We start from the raw sequence: 20,260 nt of genomic DNA on the forward strand, positions 1-20,260 counted from the left end.
GGACAGGCTCAAGCCCAAAACTGATCCACGGCGGGGATATGGCGTGCGTCCATAGCATTACGCAACCTCATATTCGTCTAGTTGGTCGTCATCTCCCTCTGAGGATTCGAAGTCTGACTCCCCAAAGACCTCGTCAGCGTTAGGCTCGTTATTTTTCTAGCTGCCGCACCGTCTCGATCTCCCAAACTTCGGCGTTTCTTCCTGTCAAAGCCATCGATCGATGGCATACTCCATACCTTGCCTCGTTTGTGTACAACTTCCACTTCTCGAGGGCTGACTCGTCCTTAGTTCTAATCCAAAAGGCGGCGCAAAACTTGCTAAGTTTTTCGAGGCTTTCGTTCCCTCCCCCTCGTGGAGGGTAATGTTAGCTTGAAGATCTCTCTCTCTATCTATCTCTCTATAGACAGGCTTATGTTCTGCCATGATAACAACGCCAATAATGGCAAGGGTGAAGTTACAAGGGTTTATACTACTCACGTCACCCATATTAAATCCTGATCCCCGACAGCTCTGGATAGGCCGAGTCGCTCCTCGAGCCTCTCCACATATGACGCTATGTCTTCTTTGGTAAACCACCTGCTCACATGGTGATTCTTGCCCCAGAACGAACTATCCGAATTCAGGTTCCGCAGGTTCGCGTCGTGCTGCGCGGACCGGGGGCCGGGCACGCAGACGTCGCACGTGCACGCGAAGCCCCAACAGTAGAGCAGGTTGGCCTGCCGCTCCGCCCGCAGCTCGGTCCGGTAGTAGTAGTTGAGCGTGATCTCCTCGCCCTCCTCGATGTCGCGCACGGCGTACGCCTCCCACCGGGCCGCCTTTTCGGCGCCGCCCTTGCGCGGCAGCTGGACGTCGTACTCGGCGACGGCACGCACGCGTGGTTGAATCGCGCCGCGTCCAGGAAGATGGCCGACTGCGTCCGGCTCGTGGCGAGGCCGAACGAGTTGGTCGCGAAGGTGCACGCCCGCCGGTAGTCGGCCAGGTAGTCGGCCCGGATCCGGGCGTCGGGCATGATCCGCTGCGCCTTCTCCTGGACGGCGGCCCATTCCTCGTCGCGGATGAAGCAGTGGAGCGCGTCGTACTTCTGTTTCTGCGCCGCTGGCAGCAGGTTGTATCGGCGGTTTATTTCTCGCTGCGCCGCCCCCGACATTAGATTCTCGGCGTCGACCTTGATTATTGCCTCGTCACGAAGAATCACTCTCCCTGAAGAAATATCCTTCGTGGCAATCACTCCATATCCTCTGTCGGGGCCCAGGTGCCGCGCCTCGCACGAGTCGGAAAGCCGAATGTTTGGGTTATTAGAACCTGACATGGTGAGATGATTGGAATTGTTAGCCAAAAGCAGCCAGCTAGATCAGTCTGTACCATAGTTTGCAAGAAGAAACAGAGTTGTAGGGAGCTTTAGGGGAATTGCATCTGCTGCCCGTGGCATCATGGTCAGGGGCGCCATCTTATCAAAGGGGTGGTCGGAATTCTCATGTGTCGGCGGACAACAACAAAGTTGAGCGTGGACCGGATTCCTATTCCGGATTCATCAGATTTCCTTTTACTGGATACATCAATCAAAAGGAGAGGGAATGGTGTCTACAAAGGCGACTATTGCGCAACCGTTAGTACTTGGCCAAAGAGGCAACGTTGGAATTGACTGACTGAGCATGGCTAAAAACCACCATTGTCCTTTTTTTGTAAGTCCGTTTCCCAGCTTCATTAACGCCCTACGTCCTTCACTCATCAACTTCCATCATCTACCCTTGACATACAGCGCCCACAACAGCGCCTACAGCATCTACTCTCCCCTCCAATCTTGTAATTGAAAGTATCATTTTCGGCTTTCAACACCATGGCGGCATACGAAAGCTATTGCGACTATTGGCACGGCTATGATCCTCATAGGCCATACGCGGACGAGCATTATAAGAGGATGATCCGCAGATACAAAATCGAAATCACCGACGCGCTGGATAAGTCGCTGGATGGAGACTTCAATCTCACAGAGTACCTTATAAAGGAAAACTACCCTCAATGGCATGTTATCCTAGAAGGCATTCTATCGCTTCCCGGCGAGACAGAAGATTGGCAGAAACATGACCCGAACGAACTGTTCGACGACGCAGTCGAGGCTATGGCGTTGGTGCCCCAGGCATTGTCCCGTGCCAAGCTCAATTCCCAGACCGAGAAAAGAAGGTGGATGCCGGTCTTGCTGAAGCACTTGGATCAGCTCAGAAGGGCGCCTTGGCTTCGGCTTCGAGGAAACGACCACCTGCTGGACCATCTTGACGCGATGTCTGAGTTTCGCCGCAAGAACTGGCCGGTGAACGAGGCGGCCTGGGCAGGGCAAGCTCATCGGGAACAAGGAGTTCGACGAGATCTTCGCCCAGTTCATCCAGCTAGGCAAGAACAGTCCCCCGACGGACAGGGACGAGGGCCGGACTCTCGTCCATGGCTCGGTACACTCGGTCCTGGATGCCGCTCGCGCCTTGCTCATCAGCTTGGACACCATCAACATCCCCCTCGAGAGCCTGGTAAACGAGGAGACGCGCCCGCCCTGCGTCGACAACCCTGTATCCAACCCCCTGTTTCTGTCCGGCACGGAGAAGCGGCCCGGCGCGATCGCGTTAAAGGCGTATCTCGGCGGCTCGCACAACGAATCGGAGAGCCAGTACCCCCTGGACGGCAGCCGTAGTTATTCTGGAGAGAAGCGAGACTTTGGCGTGTTCTCCGATCCCAAGCTCGGTACCAGTGAGGACGGACATACCAAACGACAGGCCGTCGGCGATGGAGGGAGCGCTGGCATCAAGAAGAAGACCGGTGGTGCCGACAAGAGCCAAGGTGATTACTACAACTACACCTGGGAAGATGCGGATCAGGAGATCGAGGACCTCCTCCTTCTGGCCGAAGGTCGCGAACTCCCGCCCAAGCACCCTGGATCGGTCACGCCGGTTCTGGACATACCGTCGGACGTCCTCCCTAAAGTACAAGTCGACCATCCTCCCCAAGATGCAGGCGTGGGACTGGCCCCGGGAGGCCGTCCAGGCCCGCTGCCCCGACCAGATGACCGCGGACCTCGAGGAGCTGGAGAAGGAGATGACCCTGCAGCGCGACTACATCGTCCAGACGTGCGCCGAGGGCCGCTTCACCTACTCCAACCTCAAGACCCTGAAGTGCACGGCCTTCGTGCTGCGGTACATGCGCGCCATGTACATCCGCCTGCTGATGATGGGCCGCCCCACCGACGACCTCCTGCAGGCCCGCGCGGACCGCCTGGCCGACTGGACCCTGCACGAGGAGGTCTGGAACCACGCCAACGCGTACAGCCTGTCCCGGACCAAGCCCAACTTCAAGAACCGGCCCCGGCTCGAGCGGGAGATACGGAAGCGCACCGCCAAGATCGAGGACTGGCGGAACCAGATCCTGGCGCTCCACAAGGCTATGGCGAAGAAGGAGACCGGAAAGGCAGCCGAAGCCGAAGCCAACCTTGACACGCTGGCTAAATCTCCTGTCGCGGCCGCCGTCCAGGACAACGTGAATACGGAGGAGGAAGACAACGATATCTACACCCGGATGGCCGAGATCCCGGAGCTGGTGCTGAGCCCCTCCCGGTACGCCGTGTGTATGCGCAATAGCACGTGTGAGAGCACGTCTGGCAGCTCGGGGTTGAAGCACGAGTACCACATGGAAGACGGGAAGTGGGTAAGGGGCGAGTTGAAGAAGTCGCAGAAGCTGCCCAAGAAGTTCACCGTCTTCGCGGGAGGGTGGGCCTCCTGGGATAAGGACCTGCCCCAGGAGGAGGGTCTACGACAAGCTGCAGTACATGATCATCCTCACTTTCTGGCGGGTTCTGCAGGAGCAGCTGCATAAACTATAGAGGATGTGTGATAGGGGCAAGGGGCTAGGATTGGGACAATGGATTCTGACTGGGACGCATGGTTTAGCTAGATTATGGCGAAGTGTTGACACAAGAGGACAAGGGAAATCAATATTATCGTAATATTCAAGCCTTTATTACGTGCTACTCTAAACTTAATTGGTATGCTTCCACGAACTGAGCATAGTAATAACACCTGAGTTTACTATAATGCATCTCACTGATATTAATACTGTGGGGATTACGAAAGATAACACGCCAAGGTTATAATAAGTAATAAGGGTATCGACGAGCATGGAACGAATACAACACTGTCAGGCTCGTGTTCAGCTTAATGGTAAAGCACCTTCACTTTGTCAATAAACTTGTGAGTGAAAGGGGATACCGGTTCGAATCCGGTAAAGAGCATTTTTATTACTTTTCCTTTTTCTTTTTAGCCTTTCACATCGCTAGGCACTCCTGTTATCGAAGAACATGTCTTCTGAATCTTGTCAGGTACAACCTAAGACACTATCTGGAAGCCACCAACTGCTTCAAGTTACAAACACGCTATAGATGGAATAGCTGTTCAATTTTCTCTACATTTCCATGCGTTTAGTTGGCCACGGAATAAGAAAAGACAGAGGAACCAGCCAGAAACAGAACAATAATAAAGATGCCCCCCAGTTATGAGTGACTATGTGGATGTGGAAGTCTTTGTGTGTCAAGCCGTACGACTTGACTTAGTTTGAAATCCACCAGATCCGGACAAAGGGCCATTATCTGATCTCATTGTTGGAGGAACGCCATGGGTTTTGAAAACGGACAATTACGGCTCTTTGTTGTGGCACATCGACACAAGAAAACCACACAAAGGCCATTTACACCTTCAAATGAACGGGCATCATTCTCGCATTCCATTCCCACGCTATAACACCCCGGTGATGAAGTTATCCCAAACTTAGAAGAGAAGAAGAAGAAAAGAAAAAGAGGAAAAAGACACGCACCGCAGAGCTATTCACAGCGGAAAACAACCCAAAGTCATGGCAGAACGCTCGGAACACCACCCGAAGAATCCGACATGGAGCGTAGATAACCTGGAGGGCCGGCTCGACGACCTCAGCGGCATCGCCGCCAACTCCGAAGCCGAGGCCGAGGTCACGGGCTCCGTCCACCTCGACTTCCTGATCAACTGGCAGTACCCGCGCTACGTCGGCCTGCTGGAGGACGTCCGGTGCGCCGTCGCGGCGGCCGAGGCGGACGCCCGGAAGCAGGGCACCCTGGCCACCGAGTTCCGCGACGAAGACGACGACGGCCGCGAGCTGCTGCCCGCGCTGCGTGACCTCGAGGCCGAGATCCTCCACGACCTCAACGACAAGCTGGCGGCGCCCTTTGCGCAGGCCGCCGCCGAGGGCCAGGGCCAGCCCTTCTACCCGTCGCACCCCGAGGACCAGGACCGCGTCGCCTGGCTGCGCACGCTGATGCGCGACTTCCGCTGGCTGCAGAACGCCGCGGGCCTGCAGCGCGGCTACGGCGAGCGGCTCGGCCTGCACTTCGAGTGGATGCAGCGGCTCATCAACGCGTGCCTGCCGGAGAAGGACACGCTGTGGGTGGGCGGCGACCTGATCGGCAACGAGGACTTCGAGGAGCTGTGGGCCGAGTTCCAGGGCCTGGTGGTGGCCAGCAGCGGCGACGGCACCACCGCCAAGAAGACGGACGCGGAGAACCGCCGGCTGGTCGAGAACTCGCAGAACATCGTGCAGGATGCCTTCGACGCGCTGCTGCTCGACCCCGCCAACATCGAGGTCGACTGGAGCGAGATGCAGTACCCGCCCGACGTCCCGGCCTACCTGGTCCACCCGCCCTCCGCCGAGCAGTTCTGGGAGGGCGAGGGCGTTCTGCGCGGACAGCGCGATGGCGCCCAGCAGCTGATGGAGAACCTGGGCTACACCGAGGGCGCCCGATCTTAAGCTTCCGCAATGCGGACCCGTCGATGCGCGTAACGACAGCGGCCCCGAAGATCAAGTCTAACGGCAGCAAGGCTGCCAGCAACAACAACAACAACGGCAAGAAGAGAAGCGTGCCCGCTAATAGCAGCACCGCCGCGCCAGTTGCCAAGAAGCAGAAGACGGAACAGCCCGCTCCCAAGAAACCCAGGGGAATGTCACGAGAAGAGATCGATGCTATTTTGAAGGCTACAAATTTCGGCAAATCCAAACGCGTTGCTGATGCCTTGTATGAAGCAACGCAGCAGATAGCCGAAACGGACGGAGAAGAAGAAGAAGTAGAAGAGGATGAGGACAACAACTACTACACCCTCAACGACGCCCTCAACGACGTCGCCAGCCTGCGCGCCGAGGCCGGCAAGCGGGCGCCGCTGGTCAAGGGGACGCTGCTTGTGACGCCCACGGAGCCGATCAAGGTGGAGACGGCGAAGCGGTACCGGCCCGAGTGGCAGAACTTCGTGAACGCGTACGAGGACGTGTGGCAGTACATCCAGACCCTGAGCCGGGACGTGCACGCCATGGCGGCCAACGCCGCGAACCTCAAAGGCGACGTCGGTTACACCACCACCGTCTCCGGCAAGACCGACCCGTCCATGCGCGCCATGCTGACGCGCCTCCGCACGGCCCTGCAGGCCGAGGAGGTCATCCTGGCGAAGTCCACCACCAGCACGCAGACCCAGACCCAGCCGCAGCCCCAGGTCCAGACCGACACCACGATGCTCAAAGCCTGGTGCATGACGGCGTGGCGGACGCGGTACCTGCGCAGCCTGCAGCTCTGCCTGCTGGCGCTGGCGGCCGACGTCACGGACGAGGAGTTCGGCGACGCGTACGAGCGCCGGCTCCAGGACTGGATCGAGCAGGAGCGCGCCTGGATCGAGACGGACAAGCATGCCGTCGCGCGGCTGCTCAAGGCCGAGGCGTCCAAGCGCGAGGCGCGCGCGCGCATCCGGGCCCGCGAGGCCAACATCGCCGAGTGGACCGATATCCTCCGCGAGGGAGAGGAGGAGGAGGGAGGAGGAGGAGGAGGAGGAGGAGGAGACCGACGGCGGCGCGATAATGACGACGGTGCACGCGAAGGCGGCGCACGCGCTGGGTCCGGTTCCCGATGGTTATCCGGCTCATCTGCCGCCGCCGCAGTTGGGCCTGCCGGTGGAGGCGCAGCGGAAGTTCGAGCAGTTGAAGAAGCAGATACAGCGAGAGGCACTAGAGGAGGAGCGGAAGAAGGCGCAGGGGCAGGGGCAGAGTGTGGAGGAGATGGAGATGGAGATGGAGCAACCGGAGCTGGCAGATCCGGAAGATCCGGAGTCGGCGTCGGAGTCGGAGTCGGAGTCGGAGTCGGAGGACGAGGAGCGCCCTACACTCTCCCGCCCGCCCCTCTCACCACCGAGGAGCCGCCGCCCCTGCTCCCCAAACACCGCCGCGACATGCCCGACGGTCCCGTCATCGGCTCCCTCACGTGGGACATGAGGGGGCGCAGACGCCAACCGGCCCGCTTCCGACCCCGAGAGCAGCGAGAAGTTCGCGCAGGGGCGGCCCCCCGGGCTACGTGGGCATCCCGACCGGCACCGTGTACGAGAAGCTGCAGTACATTATCATCCTGACGCTATGGCGCTGCCAGATGGCGGCGGATACTGGCCTATGAGTATGAGGATTAGGGGTTTGGGTAGTCAGAAGAAGGGCTTTGTTGATAGTGTATTGGCTATTTGGTAAATGTGTTCATTTTGGATGAGGGGGTGTGGTAGTCAAGGAAAGAGGCGTGGCGATAGACACGAGGGCCGAGGCTCATTGGAATGGATAATGTGTAACATCAAGCTGATTTCGTTGTTGGAAATGTACTTATTATCCCTTTCCACCCAATGCGATGATATCAGACCATCTAACCAAGGCTTGCTGATAGTGCAATGAATATGAGTATCAATTAATAACAACGCGGACTGGTTGTGTAGTAAGATAGACCCAGTTAGTGTGGAAGGAATGATCGGTGGTACGCGAGTAGTCAAAAGGGGAGGCAATTTCAATAAAAGGCAACGTGAAACATGTCCAGACCAATGTCTATTTTGTGCTGCCTGGTTTTTTTGGTGTATATAAGTGGAAGAAAGTATTTCTATATGGTGCAAGATCGATAGACGATGCCTCAACGGCCATTGCAACTCTAAAACATAATATGAAAGCACCCCACAGAGACAAGAACCACCACTTGAAAACTAGTAAGCAAGTGGACGGTTACAACCCAAGAACGGCACGAGCGCCGGGCTCGCTGCAAACGTAGACGACATCGTGGGCATCCGAAAAGCCGTTGAACTTGGTGGCAGAGCACTTGGTGTATGCGCCCATGTCCTCGAAGTAGAGCCAGTCGCCGACATCGAGCTCATGGTCAAAGCGAATGCTCTCGGTGATGCGGTCGATACCATCGCAGGTAGGGCCCCAGATGGAATACTCAATGCCACCGCCAATTCGGGCAGGGAGGCCCTCGGCTGTGGGAGAATCGAACAAGACCTTCTGGCCTGCGCTCAGAATCTTGGCAATCGGCTGCTGGTGGTCGAACATGATGCTGCTGAAGTTGCCATACAGGCCGTCGTTGACGTAAGCCATGTAGCTCGATTCGCCAGTGGCGGGGTTGTGGATGGTGCGGCGAGCAATGATGTTGCAGGCAATGGTGAACGCCGAGGAGACATAGTAGCGGCCGGGCTCTGCGATGATGTTGATCGAGGAGGGAAATACTCGTCGAGGGCTCCGCGGAGGACGGTAGCCATGGCTTCGAAGCTATCGCCACTGAAACCGCCACCAACATCCAACGTCTTCAGGTCAAAGCCGTGAGCATAAGCTTGCTTGAAAACGGTGTCGGCATCCTGGACAGCCTTGAGGAAGCAAAGAGGGTCGGAAGCGCCTGATCCAACATGGAAGCTGACTCCCACAACATTGAGACCAAGCTCCTTGGCAAGTGACAGAAGGTTGTCAGTGTCATCCAGGGAAGCACCGAACTTGAGGCTGAGACGGCACAGGCTGGACGAGTCGTCGGTCAGGATGCGGAGGAAGAGCTCAGCTTCGGGGTAAAGCTTTGCAATCTTGCGCAATTCGTCAGCATTGTCGAAGGTCATCTGCTTGACGCCCTTGTTGGCGACGTAGCGGACGTAGGAGTTGGTCTTGCAGGGCTGTGCGTAGATGATGCGCTCGGCATCCACGCCCATGTTCAAGACCTGCTCAATCTCGGCCTTGGAAGCGCAGTCAAATCCAGTTCCCAGTGCAGCAAGAAGCTGGAGAACCTGGGGGTTGGGTTGCATTTGACAGCGTAGAAAGGCTTGACGCGAGGAAGATTCTTCTTCCATCGCATGTGCTGGCGATAGACCTCGCCAAGATCGCCCACAAAGAAGGTATCCTCATCTCCGGGCTCGCATGATTCGTGGTCGATGCTCTCGACGCGGCAGCGAAGAGCATCGCCGATCAGGTGTTTGCCTAGAACAGCGCCATTCTGGTGATTCTCAAGAAAGAAGTCCGTCTTGACAGGAGTCAATGTATGGTTATTGTTTAAATTAAACGTAACCGGTGCAAATTGCTCAATGGTAGCTGTTGCCATCACCATATCCCTTGATTTCAGGATGGTGCGGATGGGCGGGAGAGGAGTCGTTTCTGAGTTCGGTTGTGAACTTCAGAGGTAACTCTGGTGGTTGGTAGACTATCTCGGTATAGATCTCTAGAGAGACACAAAGACACACAAGACAGTGTAATATATAGAAGGGAGAACCACAAGGTATCTCTGAGTGTTAAGGGGGTCGAAACGGTAGCTTTCTGATCCCGAAGCGATCTGACGAGGCCTCCTCGACTCTTCTCCTACAAGAGGAAGAACCGCAGAACTCGTCCTATGCGGCAGCTGGCGGTTGGGGTGGAACGGGGGGTTCGGGTGCGGAGGGAAGTCGAACGAAAGCGGCACGTTTGCTTGCTCAAGAAACTTCAGCAGGCGGAGGAGGTGGGCGGGAGTTGATGATGTGGAAGGTCTGTCGCAGGCTGAAATCTTGATCTGAGATGAAGTTGACGGCCGAGGAAGCCGTAGTCGCGGAGTTGCCTTTGTAGAGACCAAAGGCAGTCGGGAGGGGAAGTCCGCAGGTACGGGGGGGGGGACAAAAGTCTCGACTTTTCTAGCGGCGGTGGACGGTTAAGATGACTTGCATAAACGAGGCAGACGTTCTCGCTTGTCTGGTTGGAGAGGTTGTTGAATACCGAGGTGGTGGAAGATTGATGAAGTGTGTGACTGGTAACGGGAAAGGGGGAGAAGAGGGATTTAAGAACAAAATCTAAACATAAATATTGAGTGGGAGAAGTTGGTGTCGTCGTCGCCCTTGTCCTAGCTGTCTTTGGTTTTAGTGGTTTTTTTTCTCGCTGGTGGGCTGAAGCGCGGGTTGCATCCAAATGTGGATGGGAACCGCAGTGGCAGAAAAATAAAAATATCAAAAACTCCTCGTCCTTGCCGCTTTCTCGGTAGTGGGGCGAAAAAAAGATGGGCAGGAGCAAATTTCTGGGGCATGTGATGACGTTAGGACTCCAACTTGGAAACATCTCAGGCTTGATGACATGGATACGTACCGTTCGACAAACTAATGCACTCACTGGTCGTGACAAGCCGTTGTTACTGTCGTCGCTACGGCTTCACGGATTTTGCAACTTGCGGCTTGGCGATGGAGTAGACGGCGCAGATGCGAAGCAATTTGTTATTGACTTCAGTCTTCAGTTGTGACAATCGTGAGGAAGCGTGAATGGTGCCTCTCTCCTTCTTACACGTATGAGTTTTTTCCCTTTCCCACAGATGGCGGGGATTAAAATGGGAGGGAATGGTACAGAGGGGCGGGGGGGCTTTGGTCTTCTGTCAGTGGGCTACGGGGCTACCTCAGGCCTAAGCGCATACCTAAAGAAACACTGGTGGTTGTAACTTGATTTTGCTTATTTATCACGCTGGACTGTTCGTCCAGTAGGGAGACGGAGGATCCGTGACTGATTTGATCTGGCCGAATGCAACAATCCTGGGCCTGCTGTCAGGGGAACTATTGGAAGTGGTTTAGGTGCAGCCACTGAGCGATTTCCGATGCGCCGTGTCGTGGCCCGATCCCACTGAGGAACGTCCATGCAGGGCGCAGTCAGGCAGGCCTCAGTCTGAATTGGGCTATGCCCCACCACTACTTCCATTTCCCATCCAGACTGACATCGGGTATTCGCGCGCATACTCCGTACTTGCTACCAGCTCGTCAAGTGTCAAGGAAAGACACGACATGCCCGTCGCGCTTTCTTCTGTCCAACCACAAGCGACCTACACCTACTCGGCATCTCTCATTTCTCGATCTGTGTTCCAGCCCCAATATTCTGGATTCTGGATGAATGTTGCGACGAATCACCATGGCTGTGAACCTGACCGCAACTTGTGATTCAACGCCCGGCTCCTGCTTGTCTCCTATATTCAGTTAGATATGTAGGTAGGTTGCTGATGCACATGCAGCCTGCAGGACAGCAGGGGAACACACACTGCATCCCACCAACGTGTCTATCCTTCCTTCATTCTTAATTTCGGGAGATTTCTGGCTGGCTGGCTGGCTGGGTGCTGGCTGACTGGCAATGCACTAATAACCCAGATCAACCTCACAAACATGTCTCACTCTGATGCCTGACAGGATCCTGCGTGTCTTAGATCCGAGCAAAAACCACGCGCATATCATGCTTGGTCTGCTTTGCCATCTTCACTCTTGCGCTCTGCTAACCACCAGACTGCTATATCCGGTTGAGGCTACTGCAAATCAAATGATTTTATCCGATGATGGAGAAATGGAAGGTCCAAGAACCAGAGCATGATTCAGTCCATCTCCCGAAAAGCGGTCAGCTCTGATGCTCCCTCCGTCGGACCAGCAGATGAGGCTTGTGACACGGGTTATAACCCGGGACTGCCGGGTCTTATCTCCGGTTAAACTAGCACACCACCAGTCTGAATCTCAGCTGTGCTGTAACTGTGAGTAACACTCAACAACAGATACAGGGACCATCGCAATGCAGGCTCTGCGATTTCATTGCTCACATCAACCTACCACTGCCACTTACAGCTTCTTCTATGCGACCGGAGGGCGGCCGGTAGTTTCAATGGTGTTTGGGACCGTGTCCTACACCTCCATGGGTTTCCTGGCTTTTTGTGCCCAACGCCCAAGGGCGACGAACACCTGGAGTGCATAACGTACCCTAAGTGTTAGCTACATGCAATAGCAAAACTCTCCATCCTTACCCTGGGCCTCTCGCAAACCACGCGTCCAAGCTGCTATATCTGCTGAGAACGAGTCAAGATGCTCGGGAATGATGTTGTCCATATGCCAAAAGTACGGCAACAACGTTCCAGATGCTGAAACTCAGAAACGTCGCGCGCTGTCAACAAACACTTTTTTTTTCTGGTGGATGACGGACAGCGTGACGGCAAAATAGCGATGGCCGGGCATCGTTCGCTCATCAGGGAATCGGGATCATTGCTGATTTGGTTTCCTACTAATCCACCCCACCTAACGGGAACCTCCCGAGCACTTCCAACGCAGGGCGACTAGGTCGCGACAACTACTCTACACTTAGTATTTGACTTGAGGTTTGTACTTTGACACGGCGGCTCACATTCGATACAGATAGATGTGCTTCAATCTCTAATTCCAGTCTCAACTGGCAGCGTGGGACTTACCTCAACTGCTTGAGCCCGTGGCAAAATGCCACTACCAGCCGACCTAAACCCTGAACAAACCCAAATCTCGAAAGCCCACGTTCTAAGCCCCACTAAGGCAGCTCGGGCCTAGGGCAGGGTAAAAACCAGGTTTTTAAGTTTAAACTAAGTTTCTTTATATTAAGATAAACTAGTTTAAACTAATAAACTAGGTTTTTTTTAAATTAAAATAAACTAGTTTAAACTAATAAACGAAGTTTTTTTAATCACGTGCGCTAAGCCTCCTAGCTGGGCTGAGAAGAGGGCTAGAAAAAACCTAGAAAAAGAGTAAAAAGGAGAATTTCAGCGCCTTTTCCTAGGCCACCGGGGCCACCGGAACATCGGCAGGCTTTGGGCCGGACTTCCGGCTAATATTAATAAGCTATCGATATAAAATATATACTAAAAATAGTATAAAAGCTAGGTCTAGTTTTTACCCTAAGTTTTTAAGGGTTTAAATTAACCGCTAAGCCTGGTATATTTAAAATACTATAAAACCGGTTCTTTAAAAACCTGCCTTACTCGGGCCATCAGTCCTTGCTTCGAAGAGGAGCCAAGAGCTTAGGAGTTCATAGGGGCGATGGCGAACACATACGCCTTGCCTTTGCTCTTGCCCGGTATGACTCACCCTTGAGCACTGGTTCTGGGGATCCAGTGGGCTGTGCGGGCTCGGGAGACCTTCCATAGCCCTCATCAATAGTGACTGTACACAAAAAACATCACGTGGTGCACTTACCCCTTTTCCTGTGTAAGCCGCGGCTGATGAAGGCGGACGGAAATAAGCGCACCCACAAGGTAAAATTGACTGCACTCAGTGAAAGGGGGTGCATCAGTCGATCATCGCAATGGCCAGAGGATCGTAGTATCCCCTTACGTAAGTTGTCTCCTTGCCATACAAACTGCTTCTACTGGGAGAGAAGTACCGTGTATGAGACACACTTATCTTGAGCTCCATCTAACAACTTACCCCTCTGTGGCCTATGCTAACTCATACAGGTCACGGCTTGTCATTTCCGTCTATTGGCATTGACCGGGGTAGATTTCTATGCCGCGCCATTGAAGAAGGCCATGGGCAACACTATGGGCGTTCTTTCTTGGCCAGGCGTCTGTGATACTGCTGTCCATATCTATCAATGGCCATACATATCGGTGATGGTAGCATTGTACTCTTGTTCAACATGAATGATGCCATTATTTAGCAGAATACATGGGTGTCACACTAGAGACGGAGGTGGCGTACGGCCCGATGAACTTGAGGATGATGAGAAAGCAAAACGCTGTGGATATGGAAGATTTCCAAGTATTAAGTGAAAATGGGAAAAGCGAGTGTGTGAGGACCTTCGAATAGAGGGCTGCGAAAACCGAGTCGTCGGAAATCCAGCGTGTTCACCACCCAGGGCCCCCGAAGTCAGAACTGTCTTTCCAAGCCCCTGTGTTGGTTGATGAAAGTTCTTAAAGTATCAGAAGGTTAATTGATCCAAGATAGACATGTGATGATCTTCAGTCTCGCCTCCTGACATTTCTATTCAACGCTCCCTGGCCAAAGTGAAATAGGGGTAGATTTAACGAAACGTCCCGTTTCCTCATTACATGGGGAAAATATTTCTGAATTAGATGGAAAATAGGGCACTTCTAGGAACCAGACAATTTGTGTGTTACTTATGGGCGAATGATCAGTTCATTAAACCTATAAGTAGAGTCTGGCAGGTCGAGTTGTAAACGTGAACCATGGTGGTAAGTGGACAGACTGTGCCTGGAATGTAAGGTCTGATAAGGGGGAGAAGTATTAGGCGTGCGGCCATGGTATATAGAGTAGAAAAGTTGCCTCAGGAGATAATTAAGTGCCCAGTGTGATGATAGTGGTGATTGTTGCCATGCTTTGTTAGGACGTTGTTCATAAGAGACCGATAGCCTGGATGATGTGCCCAATTTTACCCCCTGTGAAGTGGTAGCTACAGGTTCTAATAGGACCTGGTTCTATCATCCTATGTGATCGCTCAGGCTGGCGGGGTGGAAGTGGTTCGTCCATTCAACCCTCCAGCTCATTTTCTTATGCCTCTTACCCGGTGCCGAGTTCGGGCCCTGTGCCGGGTTTGAGTCGGGTTCCTGCTTCTACTGATAGTTGCTGTGCCGAAGTTTACCCTCCTTCTCGACTTGGTGGTTTATAGGTCTTAATAAAGTTGGTTTACGGTATCAATGTGATCCCCCGCATGAGTTGGCGGGGTGAATAAATCGGCGATGATTCATCCAGCCTGCCAGCTCGCCCAATTTTTTCTCACTCCTGGTGCTGGATTCGGGTCTGGTTCCAAGCTCAACTGCTGCCAGCTTGTGCTCAATCACATTCACATGCTTATACTTGAGGTCGTTATAGATGCCTCCAGTAACTGGGCATTATTGCCTACTTATTCCCCCACACTTAAAATACTGGCAAAGAACATCAAAGGCGTGATATTTTTGCCAAAGCTCGAGTCGGTGCTTCGTACATGGACAACCATTATTACACATTCACAAATGAGAACCGGTTAGTCCCGATCTCAGATCAAGCAACGATAATTTTTGAAGATTTAGTGATCCTTGGATCCAAAGGACTTACGAAGAGGACGGTGAAGGAGGAGTGACAGTGATACTTGGATTAGATGTCATGAAAGGGTATGGAATTCATGATGGTGGCTCCTGATTGTTCACTGGGACCCATTACTTCAAGGGTGATTCGTCATGCCATTAAGGGGGGTTATCAGCAATAATGTCTCTACTAGGCCTTTTTCGGCCCTGAGTTCAAATCTGGCGCTGCTATCTTTTTAAACAACAGGGGCAAAGAGAGCCTATAGATGGGATACAGAGAACAGAGTAACACATATGGATCATAGTAACCCATTGAAATAAGTCTGTGAACTATTCGATTTCGCAAGTATACACAAGCATACTCCCACATGTACACAGTCAATTGTTTAGTGTTTGCTTCCTTTGCACAGACCTGGAGTTACTAAGTCCATGTCAAAAAGATGAGATGGCAATATGCAACCTCGGTGAATTGTAGGAACGTATGACTTTGGTTGTGCAAACAGTAATTGCGCAATGTCTAAGTGTTCAGTGGCCAACGCGAGGGGAGGACTGCAACTAACACCGACACTCACTGGAGACTCCCGGATCTGGTATATTTTCTGGTCAATTCTCGGTCTCTAGGGCTCATAGCGGGCTTCTGGCTTAGCATCGCCGACTCGGATGGCGAAGTCAGTCCGGTGATCCTTTTGTCCTTGGGGAACCACTCGGTTATCCCAGCAGTGCCCGATTTTGCGCTTGTACGAATCTACGTATAATATCAGCAGATACCTCTGGTCAACTCTCCTTGCCTGCTGCCAAGTCACAAAAGATAGGCCCTACTAGTTACACAGCTCTGAGTTTGCTCCTCGTGTAGAGTTTATGTTTTGCATAACTTAAGAAGTCTCAAGGTGAACGTCATCGCCATCCAGGCCAATATTCCTAGTCGAAGTGTCTTCTGAGAATCTCAGGGCATCGTGGCCTTTTGGCCTGGTCGGATACCCGAGTTTGGCATGGTTCTTGGACTCTCAATTGGAGGTGCTGCATCCGCCCTGTGGCTGCCCTGGGGTCAAAAGTCAGCGTGAACTGGATGAAGAAAGCATCTCAAGGAATAGGTATTGGCCAACAACATGCCTCATGTCTTAAAAGGTTTCTAGGTGTTCAATGTTATACGTTTGCCGTCGTGATGTTCAAGGTTGGATAGGAGAGACGTCGTTCGTCCCACATAAAACCTCTCCGCCACAGATGGTAGGTTATGGCCCATGGGTCGCCCCGAATCTTATCTTATCGTCAATCTCTGTGGCTTAAGTTCATGTGGGGGGAGACTTGCTCTGAAATAATTTCCTGCCCAAATTCGAGGTCCATTTTATTTCTTTTCTCTACTTCACGCATTGCTTGGCTTTCCCAGCAAGCGAGCTCATCCTCATGCCCTCACCAATTGTGTCGTTGGCGCATTGAGGTTGCAAGGAAGCAGATCACCACCTACTACTGCTACTGCTACTACTGGTGACTCCCTCGTTTATGGTAAGCTACACTTTCTTCTTCCTACTCAAAACCAGCTCCTGCCCCAAATCTTCCTGATGAACACAATCTTTAATTATCAAATGTTCGACTGCCTAGCATACGCTGCGGATACAAGACTCTCTGAATTTTGGCATACTCTACCACTATCTTGGTGCAAACCTACGAGTATGACCAGTCACTAACTTGGGACTCCAGTAATTCAAGTACCGTAAAACCGCACAGATTGAGGCCGTTGGCCACTGCCGGAACCTCGATCCACGAACCAATTATACAAGATGGCATAGCATCAGCTGTCACATTAGGGCAAGCTGAGGCGTCACCCCTAGGTCAGGTATCAGTCGTAGAGCAAATAATTCATATATCACTTTTGGGTTGAGAAATAATCTAAGCAAGTTGTGATCTATCTATCGCCCATTCTATTAATCAATATAGTGCAGTTCAGGCCGTGAAAGTCCTCCGAAAACCGTAATACGTCTAGTGCGTCCTTTCTTCCCTTCGTCCAAATTACCCAGGTGGAAACAGACTGCCTCAATTGGGATCGTCGTCACCGCTGGTATCCTCGTGGCCCGCTAGGGGGGCGTGATTTGACGTAAACCAGGGAGTAACTGGTCGCGACGTAGTCCCAGAGCGTTACCACTCCAAATAGAATGCTATACCTGTAACTTCTCCGAAACGTTGCATAGGCATATTGGTTTAAGTATCGATCGCTACGGCTGATCCGTGACTGAGTCTGCGAGTGGGCTGCAAAGGCTTGTCCAGCGACAAGTATCTCTAGGGTTTTGGGGGGATACTGGCAGTATCAAAGCAAATCATTCGCAGATTCTGTATCATCCATCTCCGTAGGCAGAGAGAGATATTCACAACTCCGAGTCTCATTGACTAGACTACCGATTTCCCTGAATGACCTATCGGGTCCTATTTTGTTTTTTTGTTCTTCTTCTCTTTCTCTAATCATCGTCCGCCGCCGGCTTCTTGGACCGCTTCTTAGCTCCGCCCTTGAAGTGTTTCTTACTGCTGCCCAGCTGGACATCCTTGGGATCCATGCCCGTCTCGAGCGCCACCATGGCGCGGGCCTTGCGACCACTCAGGTGACGCCCGCCGGCCGTCTCCGACTGCTCCTTGCCCTGCTCCGTGTACTTGTAGCTGAACGGCATGGCCATGTGGCCTTTATTCTTGGCGTCGCGGGCGAAGAAGTTCTTGTCCAGCCGCTTGCTCTTGGAGCCCGTGGGCTGGGCCAGGATCTCCGTGTCGACCGTCGCGTCGTCCGGGTGGTCCATGGCGTCGAGGGCCGCCATCAGGACGGCGCGCCGCTTGGGCGGCAGGTGCGCCGAATCGTACAGGTCGCGGTTGAACTCGGCGGCGTCGGGGTACTCGGGCGGCGGTTCGACGTAGAGCAGCTTGCCCTTAACGTAGTCCTTAAGGATGGTACGGGCCGCACGAGACTCGTCGGGCTGACCCACACCTTGTGTTTGGAAGCCGCGTGCCTTGGCATATGAAGACAGCATCTCGCTGGCTGTGGGGACGCCATTGCCGCCTTCCTCGATGGGCCTCGTCTTGATGTGAATACCATAAATGGCCTCCAGGAAAGGCTGTGGTATCCGGTGAGCCACTAGGCCACAGGGGCCGTTGTACTCTCTGAGCTGATCGATAGGCAGGACACCGTTACACACGAGGTCCGCCTTGGTGGTGGCGAAGTTGGGAAACACCAGACCCGGGCAATCGCACAGGATGACTTTGTCACTGAGATGGATTGTCTGGAAGTGCTTCGTCTTACCAGGGGTAGCGGAGACCGAGACCTTCTTGGCACCAATGAGGGCATTAATGGTGGACGATTTTCCGACGTTGGGGTATCCAACCAGACCAATCTTCAACTTCTCGCCTGGATCTGTAAGATGATGTCAGTGCGTGTCTTCATTCAACTTCAGAGAAAACTCACTATCAGGGTCAGACTCTGGGATGTGCGCCAAGAATGCTTCTTCCAACTCCTCCACGGTTAGGATCCTAATGTCTTCATCATCGGATTCTTCGTAGGCTGCGCCAGGGCGCATTTCCCCTTCCTTCTCGTTATCCGAGTCACCATTCTCGGACTCGTCTTCCTCCTCAGAAGACTCCTCTTCCTGTTGCTTTTCCACGAATTTCCCCTTTGCATCTGCGGCTTGTGGGTTGAGCGGACCATCCCACTCTGCGGCCTCCCTTGCCTCGATCATCTCTTTAGCCAGAGATGCCGAGAAGAAGCGGTAGGCGATCTTCTTCTCCTTGAAGTATTGCGCCCACACCCGGCGCTGCTTGGTAGTCATCATATCTGCCTTGTTGACCAGCAACAAGTTCTGTTTCCTATTGTCGACATCCTTGACGTAGCCCTCCAGATCGGCCGATCGGAACATGAGAGGGTTTCGCGCATCGACAATCTGCACGACGAGATGTGAGCGCTCGATGACACGCCACAGCTGGCGCCACACCTCGAGATTTCGCTCGAAGGGGGTCATGAGCAAATCGTTGCTCTCCTGAAGCTCTGCCAGACCCCGGCGCCAGTCCAAAAAGCTCTCGCGCTCCATCTTGTCGAGCTCTTCGGGCGTGGTGGTCTCGTCCCAGTGGGGCCGGCGCGGGACGGTCAGGCGCTCCTTGTGGGCCTTCTGCTTGTTCTTGACGGCGCGCTCCTCGTTGGCGGAGAGCAGGTAGGGGTTCTTCTGGTCGGTGTGGATGATCTTGAGGTTGTTCATCTTCTCGGCGGTGAAGTCGGTGTCGGCCAGCTCGGCGGTGGCCAGGAACTCGTCCATGGCGGACTGCTGGGTGACGGAGCGCATCTTGACCCACGAGGCCTCCTTGCGGTCGTTTGTGATATACTCCTCGCCAGTCGCATGGTTGACGCGGGTCACGCCCGTCTTCTTGCGATCGGAACCCTTGCCTTGCCGAACCGGTCGTTCATCAGCGAGTTGCCGAGGCCGACCGAGCCCTTGGACTTTGCCAACACCATGGTGGGCGGTTTGTGTGTGTGCTATTGGGGTAACCTTTTGGGACCTTCCAATACTTGAGACAACGACGAGTCGATATCAAGATCTTGTATTTAAGTAGGTAACTATCGGAATCTATTTGTCGAGTAGTTTACGACAGATAGAAGAATGATGGAGAAGAGAAGTTGATTTGATTTGGTTTGATTTGGCACTTGCTGATCTCGTGCCTGTGGTTTCTTGTTCTTCCAGGGACTGGCTGAATAATTGCCCAATTAATTCACTATGACCGAACCGAAATGGAGGGGCAACTTTGACCCAACTTGCCTAAACTGCCAGGCGCGGGGCGAAATTCTCTTTTTTTTTCTGCTGCTCCAATCACTGGCGTCACTCACCCAAGCAAGCATGCCTGATAACAGTGTCGATAAGCCCTGCGGCTCCAGCAGAACCCCACCAAAACTTTTCAGGGTGCAAGGGCAATTATTTGGGAAAGCCATGCATGTGCAGTGATTGATTCTCTCGACTACGGCCTGACCGACAGCCATTCGTTTCCCTTCTCCAATCCACCTGCGAAACCTACCTGAAATCTTATTAAGAGGTTATCTGCTGTTCTGGTGCCTCCAATATCTCGTCTTACTGGCATAACAATTGAGGCGTCCCTGCCATTATCATTCGAGAAAGTCACATTTGGTGA

General features: G+C 53.4%; 6 protein-coding genes across 6 annotated transcripts; 3 read left to right on the forward strand and 3 right to left on the reverse strand.

The window, feature by feature from the left end:
• Positions 1-473: 473 nt before the first annotated feature.
• On the reverse strand, positions 474-1,309 carry PG994_003047 (uncharacterized protein; the record flags this gene model as incomplete). Its single annotated transcript, XM_066854456.1, is given in 2 exon segments — positions 474-854; positions 869-1,309. The coding sequence occupies 2 exon segments, from the start codon at positions 1,307-1,309 to the stop codon at positions 474-476; spliced, it is 822 nt and encodes a 273-aa protein (XP_066720311.1).
• Positions 1,310-1,837: 528 nt separating this feature from the next.
• On the forward strand, positions 1,838-3,855 carry PG994_003048 (uncharacterized protein; the record flags this gene model as incomplete). The annotated part of the gene is given in 3 exon segments (XM_066854457.1): positions 1,838-2,308; positions 2,331-2,957; positions 2,971-3,855. The coding sequence occupies 3 exon segments, from the start codon at positions 1,838-1,840 to the stop codon at positions 3,853-3,855; spliced, it is 1,983 nt and encodes a 660-aa protein (XP_066720312.1).
• Positions 3,856-4,884: 1,029 nt separating this feature from the next.
• On the forward strand, positions 4,885-5,811 carry PG994_003049 (uncharacterized protein; the record flags this gene model as incomplete). Its single annotated transcript, XM_066854458.1, has 1 exon — positions 4,885-5,811. One exon carries the CDS (start codon positions 4,885-4,887, stop codon positions 5,809-5,811), a length of 927 nt encoding a protein of 308 aa, XP_066720313.1.
• Positions 5,812-5,834: 23 nt separating this feature from the next.
• PG994_003050 (uncharacterized protein) lies at positions 5,835-7,448 on the forward strand (the record flags this gene model as incomplete). The annotated part of the gene is made up of 1 exon (XM_066854459.1): positions 5,835-7,448. The coding sequence occupies one exon, from the start codon at positions 5,835-5,837 to the stop codon at positions 7,446-7,448; it is 1,614 nt and encodes a 537-aa protein (XP_066720314.1).
• Positions 7,449-8,070: 622 nt separating this feature from the next.
• On the reverse strand, positions 8,071-9,427 carry PG994_003051 (ornithine decarboxylase; the record flags this gene model as incomplete). Its single annotated transcript, XM_066854460.1, has 3 exons — positions 8,071-8,535; positions 8,592-9,110; positions 9,152-9,427. The coding sequence occupies 3 exons, from the start codon at positions 9,425-9,427 to the stop codon at positions 8,071-8,073; spliced, it is 1,260 nt and encodes a 419-aa protein (XP_066720315.1).
• Positions 9,428-17,565: 8,138 nt separating this feature from the next.
• PG994_003052 (GTP-binding domain- HSR1-related protein) lies at positions 17,566-19,973 on the reverse strand (the record flags this gene model as incomplete). The annotated part of the gene is made up of 3 exons (XM_066854461.1): positions 17,566-18,503; positions 18,555-19,626; positions 19,962-19,973. 3 exons carry the CDS (start codon positions 19,971-19,973, stop codon positions 17,566-17,568), a joined length of 2,022 nt encoding a protein of 673 aa, XP_066720316.1.
• Positions 19,974-20,260: the final 287 nt, after the last annotated feature.

This window comes from Apiospora phragmitis, assembly GCF_038363925.1.
Source record: "Apiospora phragmitis strain CBS 135458 chromosome Unknown utg000003l:1.0-2676785.0:1.0-2680665.0, whole genome shotgun sequence".
Lineage (NCBI taxonomy): Eukaryota > Fungi > Ascomycota > Sordariomycetes > Amphisphaeriales > Apiosporaceae > Apiospora > Apiospora phragmitis.